This window comes from Phacochoerus africanus, chromosome 9 (assembly GCF_016906955.1).
Source record: "Phacochoerus africanus isolate WHEZ1 chromosome 9, ROS_Pafr_v1, whole genome shotgun sequence".
Taxonomy (NCBI): domain Eukaryota; kingdom Metazoa; phylum Chordata; class Mammalia; order Artiodactyla; family Suidae; genus Phacochoerus; species Phacochoerus africanus.
The window spans coordinates 112,532,882-112,556,012 of NC_062552.1; the positions used below are offsets into that span (position 1 = coordinate 112,532,882).

General features: G+C 38.9%; 1 protein-coding gene across 4 annotated transcripts in view; it reads right to left on the minus strand.

The window, feature by feature from the left end:
* Window positions 1-2,165: 2,165 nt before the first annotated feature.
* Window positions 2,166-23,131, minus strand: part of GALC (galactosylceramidase) — a 67,421-nt gene continuing 46,455 nt past the window's right edge. For 3 of the 4 annotated variants that reach the window (XM_047795822.1, XM_047795826.1, XM_047795824.1), the window contains 7 exons: window positions 20,911-21,000; window positions 19,852-19,938; window positions 17,098-17,248; window positions 13,975-14,155; window positions 8,420-8,583; window positions 6,667-6,743; window positions 2,166-2,884 (listed from right to left, as the gene is read on the minus strand). In XM_047795822.1, the coding sequence (XP_047651778.1) occupies window positions 2,738-2,884; window positions 6,667-6,743; window positions 8,420-8,583; window positions 13,975-14,155; window positions 17,098-17,248; window positions 19,852-19,938; window positions 20,911-21,000 (897 nt within the window). In that variant the 3' untranslated portion in view covers window positions 2,166-2,737. Of the gene's footprint in view, window positions 2,885-6,666; window positions 6,744-8,419; window positions 8,584-13,399; window positions 13,494-13,974; window positions 14,156-17,097; window positions 17,249-19,851; window positions 19,939-20,910; window positions 21,001-23,131 lie in introns of those variants that run through there. The other variant, XM_047795823.1, reaches the window with a different exon arrangement.

A 23,131-nucleotide genomic window follows, 5' to 3' on the forward strand; every position in this document is an offset into this window, starting at 1 on the left:
TGAGAATGTGGGTTTTATTGCAGGCCTCACTCAGTAGGATAAGGATCCAGAGTTGCTATGAGCTGTGGTGTAAGTCACAGGTATGGCTTCGATCTGGCAACACTGTGGCTGTGGCATAGGCCAGCAGCTGCAGCTCTGATTTGCCCCCTAGCCTGGAAACTTCCATATGCCGCAGGTGTGGCCCTAAAAAGCAAAAAAAAAAAAAAAAGATAATGCAAAGTAGATCACAGACCTGAATGAAAACACTAAAAATATTACACTTCTAGAAGAAAACAAAGGACAAGGAAATTCTTGTTTTGGAATCTTAGGATTCCAAAAAAAAAAATCTACCATAAAATGAAAAAATATAAATTGGACTTCCAAATTAAAATGTTGTATTCTTAAGATACAGACTTGGAAAAAATTTACAAAACATACCTGATTTTAAAAATTGTACCTGGAATGTATAAAGAGATTTTACAACTCAACAGTAAGACAGAAACCCCAATTTTTTTTTGCTTTTACAGCTGCGCTTGCAGCATATAGAAGTTCTCAGGCTCGCGGGTGAATCGGAGCTGCATCTGCAGGCCTAGGCCACAGCCTCAGCAAAGCTATATCCAAACTGCATCTCTGACCTACACTGCAGCTTTCAGCAACACAGGATGCTTAACTCTCAGAGCAAGGCCAGGGACTGAACACGCATCTTCATGGACACTATGTCAGGTTCTTAACCTGCTGAGCCACAACAGGAATTCTGGGAACTGCATTTTTTAAGTGCGCACAAGATTTGAACAAGCATTTCACAAAAACATACAAATGACAAATAAGCCCTTGAAAAGATGCTCAGCAGCTAATGCACCTACTACAAACTCATGAGAAAGGGTTAAACTTAGAAAGAATAACAGGAGGAAGCATTGACAAGAATGCAGAGCAAGTGAAATTCTCAAACATTTCCAATGGGAGTGTAAAATCATACAATTATCTTGGAAAACAGTCACGGTTTCTTATAAAGTTAAACATACTTCCCAAAATATCCATCGATTTCACGACTCGGTATTGATAAATATGATAAAATAATGATAAATATTGATAAAATATGAAAACACACATCCACACATAGACTTGTACACAAAAGTTCATAACAGCTTCATCTGTAACACCAAAAACCAGGGGAACACATCGTGAAAGTCCCCTACAATGGACTACTCTTCGAAAGCAGGAGCAAATCACTGATAGACACAGCACAGAAACAAATCTCAAAAACTTTATGCTGAATAAAATAAATGACTCATAAAAGAGTACAGAGTGTATGGGGCCACTTTTGTAATGTTTTGGAACAAAAAACTTGTCTATAGTGATGGAGATCAGGTTGAGGGTGGCCTTGGATGAGGGTGGAGGTGAGAGGAAATGACCATACGGGTGTACGAGAGAACTTTCTGGAGTGACGGAAATGTTCACTGTCTTGGTTGGGGTCTTGATTACATGGGTGTATCTGTTTATCAAGACTCACTGAACTGTACCCTGAAAATGGGAATATTTTATTGTATGTAAATTATACAATAAAATTAATTTTAAAAAATATGTAGGGACCTCAACAGGAAATCACTTAGATTTGGTTGTAATTTTAAAGTTTCCTCTGTAACCTGACTTATTCGACTATTTACCTTCTTGTCTGAACAGTAACACAAAACTTCATGTTAATTTAGCCTACCTGAAACCATTGCCAATTCCAAAACTGCAGAATTGGTTCAAGGAAGTTTTAAAGTTTCATGATAAATAATTCCAGAATTTACTTTACCGACATGAATAACTGAGCTATTTCTAAGAGGTACACTAATGATTAGATATAAATTATACTGCACCCTACTTAAATGTAAGTACTTTACAGAAATAAATGCATTTAACCACACAAAATATTAGAGGATGATCCCACTCTATGAACTGTTCCTCTTCTCCCAGGCACAAGGAGATAAAAGTATTCACTAGCTATTTCAGTCTGCCTCCCGTGCCTCAAGAGAAGACGGGCCATGAAAGGCACAGTGAAACGAGACATAAGAAAACTGCTACGGCCTTACCTTTGGGCCCACTTACAGCACTGGCCACCTGGGAAAACATTCACCGAGAGTCGTAAGGGTCACAAGACTAAACGTTGGATCCGAAAGAATTAAAAAATGCAGATAACCCAATTAATCCACTAACATTTATTAGTGTACAAATAGCTTTAGAGGTAGTTGATTAATGAAGCATCTTTCAAATCATCCCATTCATCAAATATAAAATTCAAAAGCATCATCTTAAAAAAAGGGGAAAGAAAAAATACTTTTTAGAGTGTAAGCACAACATGTGGAAGTAGTTTTCAAAGAGCAGCACTTCCAGTGTTCTTCGGCTTCCTGCCATGACAGAATTACCCACGACGAGGACACAGCTCACTCAGACACACGGTCAACATGAATAAATACATCACAGTGATGATCACGTGCAAATAAGACGTCAGGAGCGACCTCAGCATTAAAACAAGGCTGCGCGGTCTGAAGACGAAAACCACTCCTAAGGATCAGACAAGCGGACGCAGCATTCTAGCTGCAGGACAGACCTGATCATGTTAAAGATTCATCGGTTTCGAGCAAAAATATATTTTTCGCTTCATTATGTTTAACTTCCAAATGGCTCATATATTGATCCGTCAAAACAAGAACTGGCTCTAAACCAAAATCAAAAAGAAAGAAAATCCAGAGTGTTCTATGGCGTTCTCTGAGTGTTAGCATGTGGCTTCCACACGGAAGTTGTCAAACTGGGCAAATTCAAAGGAGTGCGTCCCAATTGCGGCCCAGCCGTTCTTCGGGAAGTTCACTGAGACATTTTTCCAGAGAAGCTTGCCATTCAGCGTGCCGGAGGAGGAACCGCCCTGGAGTGGGGAGAAACACATCCCTTCAAGACACATGAGAGGACCATCCGAGGTCTGTTTCTCAATGGACGGCCCCCTGCCCAGTGCAACAGATATAATTCTCACTTAAGACTCACCACGGCCAAACAACTCCACACGTTTGAGCAAAAGTTTGAAATACAGGAAAATTTTTTCTCAGAGGAAATTCTTATCCATTTATACAGTTTCCAAGGTACAAGGAATACCTCAATATTTTCTTGTACTCCACTGAAACAAAACGTAAAACCTACGGAAATGTAACACTTTTCATAGCATTTTGATAAAATTTTAGACAAAAGCTCACTACAATAAAAAAAATTGTTATTTACAAGTAGCTGTATATGTGTTGTGGCTGAGAGCCACCAGCTCTTGAGACAGGACTGCTACGGCCAGAATGTTTATTTAAGGTCTTCATTAAAGAGCCTCAGCCCAGCCGGGAGAGCAGTAATTAACCTTAGTTTTATTGTTTTATCCTCATGTGGAGAGTATCATTTCAAAGCCATATCAAGAGTCTGCTCTTAAATTAAAAAAACAGTAACCACTAGGAGTTCCCATTATGGCTCAGTGGAAATGAACCCAACTAGTATCCATGAGGACGAGGGTTCTCTCCCTGGCCTCGCTCAGTGGACTAAGGATCCCAGCACTGCCACGAGCTGTGGTGTAGGTCTCAGACTCAGCTCAGATCCCACATTGCTGTGGCTGTGATGTAGGCTGGCAGCTGCGGCTTCGATTAGACCCGTAGCCTGAGAATCTCCACATGGCACGTGTTCGGCCCTAAGAAGACAAAAATAAATAAATAAATAAAAATAACCATCAGCTAAACTGATGAGTGGGGCAGGGTGGGAGGGGGCAGATGGAAGAGAGAAATATCCACAGGAACAACTGACTGCTCACTGACAGAGACAGATACAAATAAGGTCTTCCTCAGACAGATGCTATTCCCACTTAGTTAAGGCCTGGCACACAGCTTTTATGATTTATTATAGCATGCTTATCATTACTAGAGCAGGCTTATCCTTACTAGAGCATGCTTATCATTACTAGAGCATGCCTGTCATGACTACAGCATGCCTGTCATGACTACAGCATGCCTGTAATGACTACAGCATGCTTATGAGCATACACTCACAGCATACTCATTCCAGCTACTTTTCAAATTTGCTCATGTCGAAGGATGAAGAGCTAAAGATCCAAAGCACTAGGCCAGGAACCAAAATAAAATCTGCTCTTAAGTCACAGAATTATAATGGAATGGGCCGTCATTTAGTTCTTTTATTTCATGGATAGAGATATTACGACATAACAAGATTAAAAACCAAAGGCACCAATTAACCAGCAGATCTAAGATGTAAATTCAAGAGAGCCAGCAGTGAATAAAACAAAGAGACACCTGTCACTAAAAGAGCTTGGTTTTAGTGAAGGGAGTAGAACAAACACACAAACGATCAACAGAATACGTATGATGTCAGGAAGTAAGAAGAGCTTCAGAGAAAAATAAAGGAAGGGAAGGGGCAGGAAGTGAGATAGGCGCTATTTCACACACGGCAATCAGGAAAGGAAGGGAGTCAACCATGTAACCAAATGGTTTAGAATGTAAACACAACTTAAAGTGGAATATTGGATAATAACAGACAAACCAGTTAAAGAACAGAAAAAAGTTCAGAAATAAACCTCTACACATGTGATGATTTGTTGTATCAAAAATGTGGCCTTTAAATCATGAGCAAAAAGTCAGACTATGTAATAAGTGATGATGGCTATCCATTTGTTTAAAAAAAATTATACTGGGCTCTTTTCCCTATGATTCACAAATAAATTCCAGATGGATTAAAGACTTAAACATAGGATATATGTATAGATATTATAAGTGATTTACTTTGCTGTACACCTGCAACACAACATTGTTAAGTCAACTATACTCCAATAAAAATTTTTTTAAAAAGACTTAAACATTAAAAAAAAAACTAAACTTTGTTTAGCTTTTGGGGAAAAAAAAGTTCTAAGCCTTGGGAAAGGGGAAGTCCTTAAACATGACATAAAAGCAATGGAAAAAAAGTGAAATATATGATAATACCAAAATTTAAAACTCCTATTCATGAAACATACCAGAAGCAAAATGGAAATACACATGAAAGAATGGAAGAAAATATTTATGACATATGTAACAGACAAAAGGTTACTACAGAATATGTAATAAATTCACACAAATCCATCAGAAAAAGACAATACAAATAGGAAAATAAATGAGGAAAGAATGTGAATGAGTAACTTCAGAGAAGAAAAAAACACAAATAGCCAATAAATGTAAGATGTGAAACCTCCCTAGCTATTAAGGAAATAAAAATCATTATTAGTTTGGAAAAACTTAAAAACTAATAATATCAAATATTATAAATATAAAATTATATATTTTTATAATTAGATATCAATTTATCAATCAATTATCAAATATTATAAATATAAAATTACATATTTTTATAATTAGATATTTATCAATTTAACAATTACAAATTATTGATTCAAATATTTATTAATTTTATATAATATCAAATATATAGAATTTATATATAATCATTATGCATAATGTATATTGTATATAATTATAATTAATCATATAATCAAACATATATATCTACTGTACATTATATGATTAAATATTTATTAATTTTTATGTAATATTGTATTGTAATATACAATATATTAATATTTATATATTAACTATATATTTAATGAACATATTAATATTTGTCAAATATTTATATAATTAAATATTATATAATATAAAATGAGTTTTTATAACTGCTATAAAAATTAATACCATTTGGCTAGCAATAGGGCAGTATCTGTTAAAAGTTAAAATCCAATTCCAAGAACTAATACCTGCCCAAACAAACAACAGCACATGTGTACCCCAAGAAGCACATAAAAGACCTCACATACACACCTGCAGGGAAGCCAGCCCTTACTGCCTCAGTTTACTGCAAAAGGGGAGAACTGGGGGTGAGGTTAAGCCCACCAGTTGCGGTACAGTCAAATAAACTATAGTACACTCAGACCAGATAGTCAGTACATATTGTTAACTGCCAGAAAAATTAGAACTGTCACTGTAGTGGAGTAAGAGACAAGAACAAGTTCAAAAAGTTATCTGAACCCCATTTTTTATCTCCATGGTAACCTAAGCAGAATTATGACAGGACTCTCCTGTATATTTTATAAAATTTCCCTAAACAGCATCCCCTGGGAGCATATCAGCCAACAACTCATGATCAACCAGTAATTTTGACTAATATTTTTAGATATCCATGATACTATAGTTAACCTGGGACCTTCTCTGACAAAAAGAGTCATGAAACCAACTTCTAAAAAGTGTTCTTAAAGCTGAAAACCAAATCCTTCTTAACCATCACAAACAAATTTATGTGACTTTGCTTATACCTATCAGCTCCAATTAGAATCTTGATATAAGAAACCTTGAAAAAAAAACAGTTCAATGATTGACTTTATCCATCAATTACTTCTGAATCCAGAAAAAAAAAAATTAAAACCAGTGGGGGTGATAAAGGCTGGTGCTGATGGTTCTCATGTGGGCTTATCCAGACCCACACTATCATCCCAGGGACAGGGGGTTTGCCAGTATCATAGCATACCAAGCCTGGTTCCACTACCGATCACACTTTCCCACTTCTCATTTGATAACGGAACATGCTAGAAAGGCACAAGAAAAGAACCTTTTATCTCCAGGCATTCTCAACAGCCATACTTACCTTAATAGTTAAAGTGAGTGTATACCATTTTTTTGCTTTAATGTCAGCATATCCTGAAGTATATATGATCCATCCAGCTGTAACACAAAAAGATTATCCTAACTGATATATTTTTAAAATCTAAATCACAGAATCACATAACTCAGTGGGGTTCTCAGGTGTATTTTTAGGTAGCAAAGTCAGCCTCAATCAAGATAAACATTTCCAGATCTACAAATAATTTAAAACAAAACATCCTTCATTCAGGCATGCATTCAACATGCAGAGAGATCCTACTTAGAGTCATATACTAAGTATATATGAGCTCACAAGAGACCCAGTGAAATAAATTTAACAAATCAACCATGGACAACGAAGCATTGGCAGGTAGGGTTCAGGTTTACATGTACATCTGATTGGATTGAACGTGGAGGGTGAGAATAGACAAAAACTACTGTAGTGTAACTGGTTACATGGTAACAGCAGTCACTGAGAATTAATTAGAGAGACAAAATAATGAGTTAGTTTTTGAATGTATTATATTTGAATGTCTGAGAGAAGCCCAGGATGAGATGTCCAAAGGGCAATTTAAACATGGAGCAGGGAATACTGAAGACACAGATTTAAAATCCTGGTTCCAATTCTGCCACTAACTCACTCTGAGACCTTGGGCAAAGCAATTACCCTCTCTGACACTCTGTTTTAGACCAGAAAACGTGCGGTCCCTTCTAGGCCCGTCGTGCTATGTTTATGCAATTCCTATTCTAATGTCCTTCTTACTCCCTCTTTATTCTTATTTTATTACTGGAGCCCTTTCCACCTTAGGAAGAGGCAAAGAGGAGGAAACTATAGAAGAGCAGATTGCTTATTAATAGAGGATGAACGTCAAGAGACGTTAAATCAAGAAGAGTCATCACCGATAAGGCCTAGTTTCAATAGAGCAATGTGTACCCAAACCAAAGTGAAGCGGACGGAATTCAACCTGAACAGATTCTAAGCACCTATTCTAGATAAAATACTATTGTGCATGAGACAAAGACTGTTAAGATGAAGGAGAAAAGTCAAGCTGTTTTCAAGTTACTACTAAATTAGGTAATAGAGTTTCTTTACTTTAAGCAAATCAATCCTTCCTTTTATATTTCCATAAGCACAGCAGCAACATTCTTACAGTCCTGCTTTTATTTTTTTATTTAATTTTTTTTCTTTTTGTCTTTTAAGGGCTGCACTGTGGCATATGGAGGTTCCCAGGCTAGGGGTCCAGTCAGAGCTACAGATGCCAGCCTAAGCCACAGCCACAGCAACTTGGGATCTGAGGAGCGCGTGTGACCTACAACATAGCTCACAGCGACACTGGATCCCTAACCCAATGAGTGAGGCCAGGGATAGAGCCTGCATCCTCATGGATACTAGTCGGGTTCATTAACTACTGAGCCACGACGGGAACTCCAGTCCTGCTTTTATTCATAGTGTTTCCTAAGCGTTCTCTCCTGACTACTACCGCTTCACCCCAATCTATGGTAATCCTACCATGACAGCCTAGCTCAACGCAACAGTATCCAAAAAGCTTTGCACAGTTTTCTGTTTCATTGAGCTGCCTCTCTCTGTGCCAATTAATAAGCATTATAATTTTGAATCCTTTGGCATTTGCTTGCATGTGTTGAATCCCAATCAGGTGTCCAAGCATGTTGAGGCTCTTTCATCACTCCCATAAGTAACAGGCAGAGACAGCAACGTGTTACACAGTGAGTCATGTGCTACGGAAGAGGCCACTTACCTAGATCACCTGTAACTTGGTAGGATCCATTTGCGAAAATCCAGAAGAAAACTCCTCTGGCACTTCTAATCAAAATACCACCTTTATTTACCCTTCCGGCAATGAACACACCACCCTTCTCAGAGCTCTCTATGTACACATCACACTTGATAGTCAGATTGGACCTGCAGAATGAAAGTGTTAGTGCTTTTAATTACAACGTCTTGAATTACGTAGCACAAACAGCTCAGTTCACAGATGCATGCTTTCACACTTTTTTTTCCTTTAAAATGACTTTTATTTTTTCCGTTATAGCTGGTTTACAGTGTATTGAGGTATGAAGTCCACAATAACAGCAGGTGTGGGATTCAAGAATCTTAGCTGATGATGGTTTTAAGTTTTGCATGACTGAAGTCAAGTCATATCATTACCTCTTTTAATGAGTTACTACTGGAAAATAATATTTACTGTTTTCAAGTTCTTTAAGACTATATTTCCTATAGTCTAATTTATAAATAGTCTAAGTTATAAATCTATAGTGTAAGTTATAAATAAGACAACTTCTCATCCTAAGAGTATAATATTATTAGAAGCTATTTTTTCTAGAAATACATAAGTTTCCACATTATTCTGAACTTTCAAAAGGGTTTATTAAATTCCTGTCAACAACAGAAGCAGTGACGAGGGAACAAAAGCTACTGTGGGGCTAGTTTTTACATGTGAACCTAGCAAGACTTAAAAACCCTAGAAGAAAGAGCTAAAATTATTTCTCTGCAAAGACAGAGTCAACGCTACATTGATTCTACGGGGGGTTTCGAGCTTGAGCAGCACTGAAATCACCCTGGAGGGCTTTGTTCAACTCAGTCTGCTGGTTCCACTCCCCCAACAGAGTCCAGTTCAGCAGGTCTAGGGCTGGCCCCTTGAATCTGCATGTCTAATAAATTGCCAGGTGATGCTGCCGCTGCTGCTCAGGGACTCACACCTTGAGAACCATTTTCCCCTACAGAACATCTCTGTCTATACAGAAGCAGTAAAACCCTGGTTTGGGGATCATTGACGGACAGGAATATAACAAAGGAGGGGAAAGATTCAGCCAACCAGGAATTACCAGCGCTTTCACGATGAGCTCTGCTCCAGGCTTCCTTTTACAAATGCTACTAGAGACCCACAGCAATCATATGGCCGCCCCAAGCCAACATAACCTCTAAAAATAATTCCCCTCCTACTCAAATGCTAACTGTAAATAGGAAAGAATTAGAAAGCCTGCATACAGCCAAGCAATAAAACAAGCAGTTCATCTAAAATAGAACTAAGTATGGTGAGCAGTATGTTTTGCAAATGAAAAGAAATTGGATCTAGAATGCCAGGACTTCTACATTTCTCAGAGTCTCCTGTCAGTGAATTTTGCACAGTGAATTTCCTTTACTATGTAAAGGAAAAGAAGCACCTGCAATAGGTACACACCATCAAGAACATTCACACTGAATCTTTTAATCAAAGCTGGGCTACTTGACAGGAAAAGCGAATGCTAAGTAACTAAAGCCCAGTCTCTCCTGTGTCTCCAAGCAGAGGGAGCTTTTCTCTGCAGACAATCAGCAGCATGAAACCACTATGATCGGCCTCGCTCCTTACATCTTCCACCTCCTTGCTGGTTCATCAGAAGTTTAAAAGTGCTACAGATCCTGTCTGCACCGGAAACTTAGTCTTTTTGAGTTAGAGTGAGCGAAGGTCGAATTTTTTCTCTATTTTTTTTTATATATCACATTTCAGAATAAATGATTCCTGCATCAGAACTCACAGGCATTATTTTACAGATAATGAAAGAAATAGAACAAAAGTGCAGCTTAGTCTTCCACAGCCATGATCTCTTAGAAGTGCTGAGAGAACAAAAAGCAGCCAGTATTTCAAGCAAAGTTGATCAAAAGGATGCAGAGTTCAGGTATGGGCAGCAAAAGATAATTTTGTGAGTGTCTTCAGATCCCAACCGAGGTTCATGAACAAGATAAGTCTTAAGGAGCTTTGGTAAAGTCTACCCTTTATACTCACATTCCTGTGCGGATATTTAACCAAATCTAAACACAGGGGAGGAAGTTCTGCCATAAACACCATTCTAAACACTGATGGCACTATGCACACGCAGAGCTGGTCTACTTGAATAGCACGATGGATAAACTACACTAACTTTCCCTGTGGCATAGGTTGCAGATGCGGCTCAGATCCAGTGTTGCTGTGGCTGTGGTGTAGGCCTCAGCTGCAGCTCTGATTCGACCTCTGCCATATGCTGCAGGTGCAGCTATAAAAATAAACAGAAACCTCTTCACTCAAGTGTGACAGGACATAATATTAATACTTCTGAAATTATGAGCCTTTTGAGAAGTAAAGCATCTTTTAAAAAGTAAAAAATAGGGAGTTTCCAATGTGGCTCAGCGGGTTACAAACCTGACTAGTATCCCTGGTCTTGCTCAGCGGGTTAAGGATCCAGTGTTGCCGTGAGTGTGGTACAGGTCGGCAGCTGCAGTTCTGATTCTACCCCTAGCCTGGGAACTTCCATATGCCGCAGATGTGGCCCTAAAAAGCAAAATAATAATAATAATAATTAATAAGTAAATAAGTAAAAGTATGCGATCTTGAACAAACCTGTGCTGGAGCCTCAGTTTCCCAGAGTCTATAGGTAGAGAAGATGCCACTTTGCCATAAGGCAGCTCTGGGTAGCTCACATCAGTGTTTCCCAGTTTTCATTCCCCCTTCTCTGCAATAAACATGCATCACATCCAGAGAACAGACATGAACATGGGACATGGTGTGCATCTCCAAGCAGGTATGACTTCGAATCCAGGATAGGAGACAATGGGAAATATACACAATAAAGAGGATGAGACCATATTTTAAAGGGTCTTGGAAGTCAGATACAGAAGTATAGATCTGACTTGGTAGCAGGACAGAGTTCATGCATATTCCTGAGTGGCGGAATAGCAGGGTGAAAATGGGGCTTAAGAAAGACAAAAACAGTCCTTTCCTGACATGAAGAACTGGTATCCCCCACTTCTTTTTCTTTCAGAATATGCTGCTCTTTCCTTCTCTCCCTACTTTCCCCCACACTCCTCTTCCCCCCTTCTTATCCACTGCAATACGAAAGATACAGTACTGCTATTTAAATACTGTAAATCTTCAAAGTTATGAAGAGTTTTGGTTAATCTTTGGATGGTGGTCTATCTCATTCCTCTACTGTAATGAAAGAGTCCCTCAATTTTTCTAGAGTGCCAGCCAGAAAGAATAGATTTTGGTTTCAGAGAGAGCCCTCTGTGATATTCATGAGCATGGAGGCTAAGGGTTGTCACAGAAACCCTTAAAGCGTTTCTGTGGTGGCTGGCTTCCAGACTGGCGATCAAAATAACAGGGTCCGTCCCTGAGAGAGTTAAACCCAGCCACCTGTCGTAGAGTAAGGCCATCCGAAACAAGTGAGGAAATCACCGACACAATCAGAATATCCAGATACAGTGTCTAGTACCGAGGTGATGGATAAACATTTCTGCTGAATAAAAAGACAAGCCACCAAAGTTATCCTAAGTTAGGCACTATTTCTTTACTCTGCCCTAGTAACCCTCCATGGTGCTGGATAACTGAAAGTTTCTCAGGACTTACATTGGTGCTAAGGACTACAATTTGGATTTATAACAGGACGTAAGGCAATATGAAGGGACAGAGACTTTCTGCAGCATTCCAAAGACAAACAATTTAAGGCTCTTTCTGAATTATTTTCCCTTCTCTGTCCAATTTCCGAGCCACAGATATGCCTGTTGGAAGACCTGGCACTAATAGCTACTATCACTAAATCTGAAATGCTTGTGTTTTATATTTCACAATGGAATTATACTAGTTAAAAGAAAAAATAGAAAAGAAACACCTAAAATAATAAATGGTGGCGAGGGTATGGAGAAAAGGGAACCCTCCTACACTGTTGGGAATGCAGATTAATATAACCACTATGGAAAATACTATTGGAGGTTCCTAAGAAAACCACAAATAGATTTACCATATCATCCAGTAACCCCACTTTTGGGCATATATCTGGACAAAACTATATTCAAAAAGATACACACCACCCCTATGTTCACAGCAGCACTATTCACAGTAGCCAAGACATGGAAACAACCTAAATGTCCATCAACAGAGGAATGAACAAAGATGTGGTACATATATACAAAGGAATATTATTCAGCCATAAAAAAGAATGAAACGCCATTTATAGCAATATAGATGCAACTAGAGATTCTTATACTAGTGATTCAGGAAAAGAAGGGCAAATACCATATAATACCAAATAATATCACTTATATGTGGACTCTAATATATGGCACAGATGAACCTATCTACAAAACAGAAACACACTCACAAACATAGAGAACAGACTTATGGCTGCCAAAGGGGAGGGGGAGGGAGTAGGATTGACTGGGAGTTTGGGGTTGGTAGATGCAAACTATTACATTTAGAATGGATGAGCAACAAAGTCTTACTACATAGCACAGGGAACTATATCAAATCTCCTGCGATAGATCATAATGAAAAATATTTTAAAAAAGAATGTACATATATGTATGACTGAGTCACTTTTCTGTACAGCAGAAATTGGCACAACATTGTACTTTAATAAAAATAAAATTTTAAAAAGGAAAAAAGAAAGAAAGAAAAAAAAAAAAAAGAGTTCCCGTCACGGCTCAGTGGTTAATGAATCCGACTACGAACGATGAGGTTGAAGGTTTGATCCCTGGCCTCACTCAGTGAGCTGAGGATTCGGCACTGCCGTGAGCTGTGGTGTAAGTCACAGACAAGGCTCGGGTCTGGCATTGCTGTGGCCGTGGTGTAGGATGGCAGCTACAGCTCCGATTGGACCCCTAGCCAGGGAACCTCCATATGCCAAGGGTGCAGCCTTTAAAAGACAAAACAAACAAAAAACAAACAAACAAACAAAACCCTAAAACAGTTATAAGTCAAAACACTGGAATTCCATAACTGACTTCAAGGGGAAGGTGAAGTTTTGGTTTCATCATTATATTTTGAGTGGATAATAAATACATCTGGTCTCTTTATCCAATGCCTAAAAAAAAAAAAAGAGTGGGATTCACTAGCCAACTAAAAGCCGATTTGCTTTTTACTTTTGCCATCTACGGCCACCTGGTTAAATACACTTTCTACAAAGGTTAAAACACTGTAATTCTAGTATAGATCCACCAGGTGGCAACACTGATCAACAAATCAAATCTCCAGCAAAAACAAAAAACAAGGACACATAAATCACAAGATCTGTTTATAAATAAATGTTAAATTACAGTTGGGTCTAAAAGTCCTCAATTTTTGTATTAAAATTAATTTTACCATGCAAAGTTACTATTAAATTGAGCACATCTGAGGAAAAGGCACCAAGGCAACCAAACAACTGGCTGTTTGTCACCACTATGATATTCTATTAGGTTCTTGGACGGGGACAACTGTGGAGGAGACCTGGTTTCAGAATGAGTCCGACAACATGACAAGGTGATTTCAGCCAGATCTACACCAAGGACATTAGTTTTACCTACCATTTGTAATCTCCTATAACACTGATGGTGTTGAATGCATCAGCGGCCCAAGTGATGGGTCTCTGGTTGAGAACCTGGCGCAGGGTGAAGCGATGCTCTCCAGGGTCTTCGATGTTCATAAAATATTCAAACACACCAGTCTGATCAGCAAAGTTTGGAGCTTCACTAAAATACGGGTAATCTGTCCAGAACACAATAAACTGTCTGTTTAGTACCAAATCCTGATAGAATCTGTCCTATTTTCTGGTACATTTTAAATACTTCTGAAAAGTTATTTAAAACTTTACAAGCAAATGACACTAATAACCAGAGTTTAGGGTTTAGGTTCATAAAAAGTTACTGACTTTTATCATAGCCTCATTATTAAATATCAATATGACCAGTGTGACCTGCAGACTTTCTATATATATATATATATAAAACCCATGCAACTGCTTAGGAGGCAAGATCATCAGTTTTGGAATAAGCAGACCTGGGTTCAGATTCTAGCTCAGTAAGTTCCCCAGCTAAGTTGCTTAACTGCCCTGTGTCTCCAGTTTCCTCATTTCTTAGTGGGAAACAGGACAAGAGCACTAATAAAAGAATGTATATAAAGAGTCTACATGAGCTAGCATCAAGCAAGGGCTCAATAAGAGAGAGTGCTACTTCTAATATCCGTAAAGCAAGGTCTACATCACTGGAAACAGTCATCCGCTGAGAGGACATGAGGAAAGGCTGACCACATGAAGTTCCCGTTGTGGCTCAGCAGTAACAAACCCGATTAGTATCCATGAGGAAGTGGGTTCGATCCCTGGCCCTGCTTGGTGGGTTAAGGATCTGGCGTTGCCGTGAGCTGTGGTGTGGGTCACAGACACAGCCTGGATCTGGCGTGGCTGTGGCTGTGGCGTAGGCTGGCAACCGCAGCTCGGACTTGGCCCCTAGCCCTGGGAACTCCATATGCCACAGGTGCGGCCCTAAAAGAAGAAAAGAAGAAAAGGCTGACTATATCAAATACAGAATTTACAAATAACAAATTCTCTTTTATTTCTGAAATGGAGCACAACCCTGCTTGGGGCCTAAACTATCTGTCCATCTCTTCTTAGTTTCATTAAATTAACTAAGAGTCTTACAATGATGAAGGCTATAGAAGAGAACTCTTAGTCCTAATATTTTATAGCTACTTTGCACTTTTCCAAGGGTTTTCACACTCACCACATCATTTCAGACATGAAGAACAGCGCAAGGATTAATCCACATATAATTCATGGCTGACCTCTCCACAGCCACCATTCCTCTACATCCTTGGATTCAACCAACCCCAGGTCTGGAGTACTGTGACATTTACTACTGAAAAGCATCCACATGCAAGTGGGCCAGCACAGTCCAAACCTGCGTGGTTCAACGGTCAACTGTAGTTCTAAAGCCTGGCTTATAGTTTCTAACTTTAGTGTTCAGTTTCCCTTGTAGCCCATAAAGCATTACATTTTAGACTGGAAGGGTGAGAATGCCTTTTAGTCTGCAGGTCATGGAATAAATAAATAGTTTTGGTGTTGGCAGTTCTTCAATGTTGTTAATTAGGCACATCCCATAGCCCATAGGCTCCTCTCCCACTGAAGGCCAAGAGGAGTTACCTTTGCTGCAGAGAACTGAGTGACAGGTTGCTATGACATTCATGGTTGGCAACCTTAATGAGCCATATATGAGGCCACTTCAGAGTCCTAAGGAAACAAAACACCAAGCTCCCCTGAGGGTCACTGCTCACTGACAGGACTCCAGGACACAGTCCACAGGGCCATCAGGAGATCATTTCCTGGGAAAGGGAGCTGAGACCCTGTGGCAGGGACGGGGGTGGGAGGGGGGGGGCATGGGGAGCCTCCAACATGGTGGAATAAGCAGCCAGGCAACAACATGAGGTTTGAGTCACCCTCCAGCAATGGCAGCCTCCCGGCCTGCTTCTCTCCTACAGCTACAGATGTAGGAGCAGAGGACAGAGCCCCCAACCCCACCTGTGAGGTCCATTGTGCCAGACAACAGCATCAACAAGTTTTGTCACTTACTGAGTGATCTGGGAATATAACGGCAATGACCTGGCTTCTAACTTTTTACACAGTTCTCCTAAATGACCTATAATCCACGCCTTATCTAATAGCTTTAGGACGGACAGATCTTCCTAGAAAACCAGGAGAGCACAAATATAAAACTCCCAGACATAGCTAGAGGGTAGGAAATGAGCTGAATTACCTAAGGAAGACATAATTGCCCTTAACAAGCAGGTGGCTAGCACTGTGGAAAGACAGCTATTGAAATACTTTATCTTCCTCACAAAAAAAAAAAAAAAAAAAGGTGTCAGTAATGGCTCTCATGAAATAATAGGGCAGTAGCAAGGCTACAAATCTTAAATTTCATCCAGAAAAAGTTAGAATTACAGATGGTCCCTGTCTTACAAGTTTTCAACTTTTGGATGGTGCAAAGGTGACATGCATTCAATAGAAACTGTACCTCAAATTTTGGATTTTGATCTTTTCCTGGGCAAGCAATACACAGTACGATACCCTCTTGTGATGCTGGGTAGTGGCAGTGAGCAGCAGTGGGCCACAGCTCGGTCAGCCACGCCATGGTAAGGGTGACAAGTGATAAACTATTCTGTACCCAGACAACCATTCTGTTTTTCACGTTCAGTATAGTATTCAATAAATGACATGCGATATGCCACACTTCACTATAAAAATAGGCTTCGTGTTAGATGATTTTGCCCAACTGTAGGCTCGGCTAAGTGTTCTGGGTACATTTAAGGTAGGCTAGAATGACTTACGAGGTTTGCTAGGTCAGGTGCATTAAATGCATTTTTGACCTACAATATCTTCAACATACGGGAGGTTTATCAGGACGTAACCCCACCTTAAGTCAAGTGAGGTCTGCAGTACCATGCATTCCGACAGTAACCTCTAGGTTTTTCTGGGCACTGGAAAAGACAGGACCCCCAAATTGTGATTTACCCTGAAGTAACACAAAAATTAGGTCCTGTTTACCATGGAGAGATTTAGAGCTAATCTAAAGAGCCACTCCATCATGCGCGGGCTTGACAGGTAGAAATCCATCCGCTACTGCTGAAAAGGAACGTTAAGTCTGAGGAGGAAAGCTTACCGACATTGAAATCGTCCTCATAGACGCAGGGGAAGGGCTGGGACTTTGGAGGCGGTGGGTAGCTGCCTTTGTTTCCGGTGGTGAGAGTGGTGAATGTGAACAGCTCGTCCTCTTGCAATTCTAGTGTGAAACTGCCACTGCTGTCGAGAAGCTGAGAAAGAAACATGGCTGTGTTCAGGGCAGCTGCTTTTGGCACATCTCGTTTGGGCTAAATAGCTTTTTAAGAAATAAGCTTAAGAAAAGCCAAACTCATGTCTATAAGAACCTCCTAACCACTTGTGAAGGACACGCTCAATATCAAGGCCCACAGAATCTTTTTTCTTAAATTAACTTAGATTTTACGTAGTTAAACTTTTTAGAAAAGACCTTCATGTCACTTCCTGGAAGGAAGAAGGACTAGACGACCCCGAATCTATTCCTAGGAGTCTGTTCTTCTCCATCAGACTGTTAAGCTCCTGAGAGCTTAAATTTCATCCAGAAAAAGTCAATGCATGGAACAACGAGCTCTGCTTATTTGTTCTTTAGGACTTTCTAAGGTAGAAAAATCCACAAAAATCTTACTGTTGACTCAGCTGTTAACCTTGTACTATGAAGGAAAAGAAGTCCTACTCATTATATGTTCAGTAGATATTTCCATTAGCAAGTTAGGTTTGTATCACTTTTATGTTCTTGGTGATTTAATCTCTTTAAGCCATAATCTCTTCCTCCACAAAATGAGGGGAAAATATATACTTTATAGGGCTGTTGTGAGGATTAGGTGAGATGTTTATAAAGTTCTAAGCTCATGAGTGACTGACGAGAAACATTCCCTACATCATAGCTGTGCAGTGGTAAATGGAGACCTCTGAAGACACTGAAATCCTTTGCATAATTGGTGTAGACTAAACATGTGTCCACTTTATGAAATGTGAGCAGCTTTTTTTTTAGATCGGGAATTAAAGTAGTTTATATAATACCTTTGCTTTAATAAATTGTTGGTCATATCTATGAAATATACCATATTCTGGCTTAGGAAGAACCCCAAATGATATTATTTTTCCTATAGGGAAAATCAATTTTATTATGCTATTTCTAGCAATGTGTTGCACAAAAAGTAGAGACTATTCTTTTTCTCAAGTTTAGTACATAATTGACATTCACTCATTGATGGTGATTGGGTGACTCACAGAACATTAATAATTACTAGTGGAGCTCCTGTTGTGGCAGAGCAGAAATGAACCCGACTAATAACCATGAGGATGTGGGTTTGGTCCCGGCCTTGCTCAGTGGGTCAAGGATCCGGTGTTGCTGTGAGCTGTGGTGTAGGTCACAGATGTGGCTTAGATCTGGCATCGCTGTGGCTGTGGAGTAGGCTGGCAGCTATAGCTCCGATTCTACCCCTATCCTGCGACCTTCCAAAAGCCAAAAAAAAAAAAAACTTAAAAAAGTAGATTTGTGTCAATTACGTGAAGTGATGCGCTTACATGGGCCAATTCTTCCTTTGAAACATTTACTGATGAGAAACCACTGTGTGCTAAGCTCTAGAGCAGGCACCAAGGACAAAAATGCTACATAAGGCAGGGCCCCAACCCTCAAGGAGTTCAGTGTGGTGGGAAAAGTGTTTACTAGGTTAGCATATATCCCTAGATGTTGGTGACCTGAGACCGGTGAGGAAGGCTTCAGAGGAAGCAACACTTGGGCAGAGTCTTAAAAGAGGACAAAGATGGGAACAGAAGGCATTCTAGGAGGAGGAAGAAGCATGTGCAAAGTCACAGAAGTAATTAACTTGGCGGGCCATGCCCTGAAAAATGCAAGAAATTCCGTTTGTGAAGAGAGGCCAGTTTAAAAGGACATCACCTAGAGAGGAAAGCAGCCTTTTACCTCATGAGGTGATAATGGGGGTGGCACACTACACTAAGGGATACGAATGCATGGGGAAAAGCATTGGGGCATTTTGAGCAAGGGACTGACAGAAGTCAGATCTGCATTTCAGACAAACCATTCTAGTAGCAGTGTGATGGGTGGTGCTGAGACTGAAAAAGCAAAAGGTAGCTTCCAAAATCCAAGAGAGACACAACGAGGAGGTGAAATGAGCCGTAGCAATGGACTGAAGACTAAGGAGCAAGTGGGAGGAAAACATGGGTGAAGCCGTCTACACTTGACACTGGCGGTATACAAAGCGTGACTGGGGATGCCAGTCTCAGATGAGCCTCACGTTTCTGACACGGGCAGACAAGTGATGGTACCATTCATGGGGACAAACTAAACGTCAAGAGCAAACCCACCTACCAAACTACACGGCCCTCTTTAGAGGGCTTCTATATAAAAAAAAAAAAAATTGGTGACAATCTCATCTCTGTTTTGCGTTAGCCATAAAATCAATTATGAAATTAAAAATTAATGAACTACTCAAATTTCTGTTCCTTCTACTGTTGCAATGCTACTATAGGAATTTATTTTAAAACTACCCATAGAGGAGTTCCCGTCGTGGCACAGTGGTTAACAAATCCGACTAGGAACCATGAGGTTGCGGGTTCGATCTCTGCCCTTGCTCAGTGGGTTAACGATCCATCATTGCCGTGAGCTGTGGTGTAGGTTGCAGACGCGGCTCGGATCCCGCGTTGCTGTGGCTCTGGCGTAGGTGGGGGGCTGCGGCTCCGATTGGACCCCTAGCCTGGGAACCTCCACATGCCGCGGGAGTAGCCCAAAGAAATAGTAAAAAAGACTAAATAAATAAATAAATAAATAAATAAATAAATAAATAAATAAAACTACCCATAGAGAATCCAGTTGTTTGAAAAGATATCTCTTAGATGGTTTTCCAAGTTTGGTATACCACACCTGCAGCTCTGGTATTTCACGCTAAGGGAGAAAACACAAAGAAAGCATGGTTGAGTGATTCGTTACCTCCTCTTTGAGGATTTCTAAAATCAGTACCAGCAAGAATGAACCAATGACAGTCTGCAATTTATTTATCAAAAAGCCCACCTCAAATCTTAAATAGTAAATATGTTGAAAGTAGGAAGATACTATTCAAGCAAATACTTGATTTCCTATAAATGCTGCAGTCTTCTGGCAAACGTCTAAAAGATTTTAGTGCCTTTGCTTCAAAAATACTCATAACTATGTAAAAAGGTTTTGTAAAATTTCTGGCATTAAAAAAAATTCTCAAGCAATTGGTAGTCAGAAGGGGCACGGTATTTTCAAATCTAACAGAAATAACAAGAATCAGAGTTCCCATCATGGCTCAGGGGTTAAGGAATCTGACTAGGAAACCATGAGGTTGTAGGTTCAATCCCTGGCCTTGCTCAGTGGGTTAAGGATCCGGTGTTGCTGTGAGCTATGGTGTAGGTCACAGACGCAGCTCGGATCCCGTGTTGCTGCGGCTCTGGCGTAGGCTGGCAGCTACAGCTCCGATTAGACCCCTAGCCTGGGAACCTCCATATGCCATGGGTGCAGCCCTAGAAAAGACAAAAAAAAAAAGAAAAAAAAAAGAAAAAGAAGAATCCTTCTATCATTTTATTGTGTACAGAGTACTATGAAGAACAATGTTTGAAAATACCTTTGACTACACAAGTGATGCTCTACCAAAAAGACCAACTTTCTTGCAAGTGATTTTTGTTAGGGTCTTTCAAAGCTATAGAGAGTATCACCTCCTAGTGGCTTCTGTACTGTTTGACTAAAACCAGGCAACTGACATCAGACATTTATCCATTCATATACAAACTCTTAATAGCTTGTAATATAAGATTTTACTTAAGAACTGGTGGCTTGTGATAAAATATATAAATTCTTAATTCAAAACCAAAATCAAAGTTCCATTTATTTACTTACAAAAGAACCTTTAAGAACGAAGGTAGCAAATTGATGTGACACGTTGAAATAGGGAAGAAATGGCCTTATACACAGGGAATGTTTATGACTCTGAGGAGAAAAAAAAAGTCATGTTAAGTTATCTAAATGATAAAGTCCCAAGATTAATATAAATGATACATATTAGTGACAAATATGAGTTTATTTCATATTTTTAAAGACTTTATTCTAAAAATTTTTATTGAATGTCTATTGTACATGCCTAGTCAAAGTAAAACTCAATGGCATCTTAACTGAATCAAACTTTGAATTCCAGACTCATTTGATGGCACAAACAGATTTTTATGTTCTGTTTTCCAAGTGATATAGATTAAAAAAGGTAAATGCCTGGTATGTTCTCACTGAAAAGGCACCTTACCTGAATATAACCTTCAAATACACAACTGAAGCCAACTAAATACATGTAACAAATCTCATTGCCAATTTTTTCCAAAATGGTCACTACTATGAGCTGGGATAAAAGTAGTCTGAGACATAATCCCTCCGAGGGAATTCATCAATCACAGAGCACTTATAAAGTTCTGGGCCAGGCTTTGCAGGAAATTTTAAAATTAAAATTATAATTAGAGATGTCCATACTCCACTCTCAATAATTGATATATGACTAGACAGAGAGCCAACAAAGATACAGGAGATTTGAACACTACCAAATAATTTGCCTGGAGTAACATGATACATCCAGCAAATGCAGAATGCATATTCTTTTCAAGTGCATAAAGAACATTTACCAAAGTACACCATATTATTAGCCATAAAAAAAGTCTCCATAAATTCAAAATGATTCAAGTCACACAAAGTCTGTTCTTTGACACAGCAGAATTAAATCATAAATGAATAACAAAAATCCCTTGAAAAATTCCAAAATATTTAGAAACTAAATAACAAATTCCTAAATAAGTCCTGCCTTAAAGAAAAAAAAAATAAAAAGGAAAACTAGAATTTCGGAGTGAATGAACACATCAGGATTTGTGGGATGCCACTAAAGCATGAGTTAGAAAAAACTTTATGGCATTAAGCATAGGATATAGGATTAAGAGCTGTAAACTACTTGTATAAAGCAGATAAGCAACAAGTATATACTCCACAGCACAGGGAAATATAGATATTATTGTGTAATAATTTTATTTTTTATAATGATTTTTATTTTTTCCATTATAGCTAGTTTACAGTGTTCTGTCAATTTTCTACTGTACAGCAAGGCGATCCAGTTACACATACATGTATACATTCTTTTTTCTCACATTATGATGCTCCATCATAAGTGACTAGACATAGTTCCTAGAGCTATACAGCAGGATCTCATTGCTTATCCATTCCAAAGTCAATAGTTTGCATCTATTGTGTAATAATTTTAAAGGGAGCATAATCTATATATATGTTGAAATACTGTGTTATACAACTGAAACTAATATATTACAAATCAACTACTATTTTAATAAAATTTTAAGTAAAATTTAAAAAAACAGAGTAAAGAAAATAATAAAGATGAAAAGAGAAAAAAAACACAAACCAGAAAATCAAGTACAAGAACCACAGCAAGTACCATATAGGATAAGCTCCAGAAGGAACACATACTAATCAAACTGACCAAAATTAAAGACAAAGAGAAAATATTAAAAGTAACTAGGGAAAAGCAACAAATAACATACAAGTCAATCCCCAAAAGGTTATCAGCTGATTTTTTAGCAGAAACTCTGCAGGTCAGAAAGGAGTGGCATGACATATTTAAAGTGATGAAAGGGAAAACCTACAACCAAGAATACTCTACCCAGTAAGGCTCTTGTTCAGATTTGACAGAGAAAGCAAAAGCTTTGTAGAAAAGAAAAAGCTAAAAGAATTTAGTACTGCCAAGCCAGTTTAATAATAAATGCTAAAGGAACTTCTCTAGGCACAAATTTGAGGAAAAACATCAATCTGCAGATCCAAGAGGCTCAACAAATTCCAAGAGGAATAAATATAAAGTGTTGCACATACAGACACCCAATAAAAATGTTGAAAGTCAAAGAAAAGAAGAAACTCTTGAGATGTGCAAGGTCATTTACAAGGGAACCTCAATAAGATTAACAGTTGATTTATCACCAGCAGTGGAAGATAACACATTCAAAGGGCTCAGAGAAAAAAAACTGTCAGCCAAGAATTTTATATCCAGCTAAAATAACTTTCAAAAATGAATACCTTACTG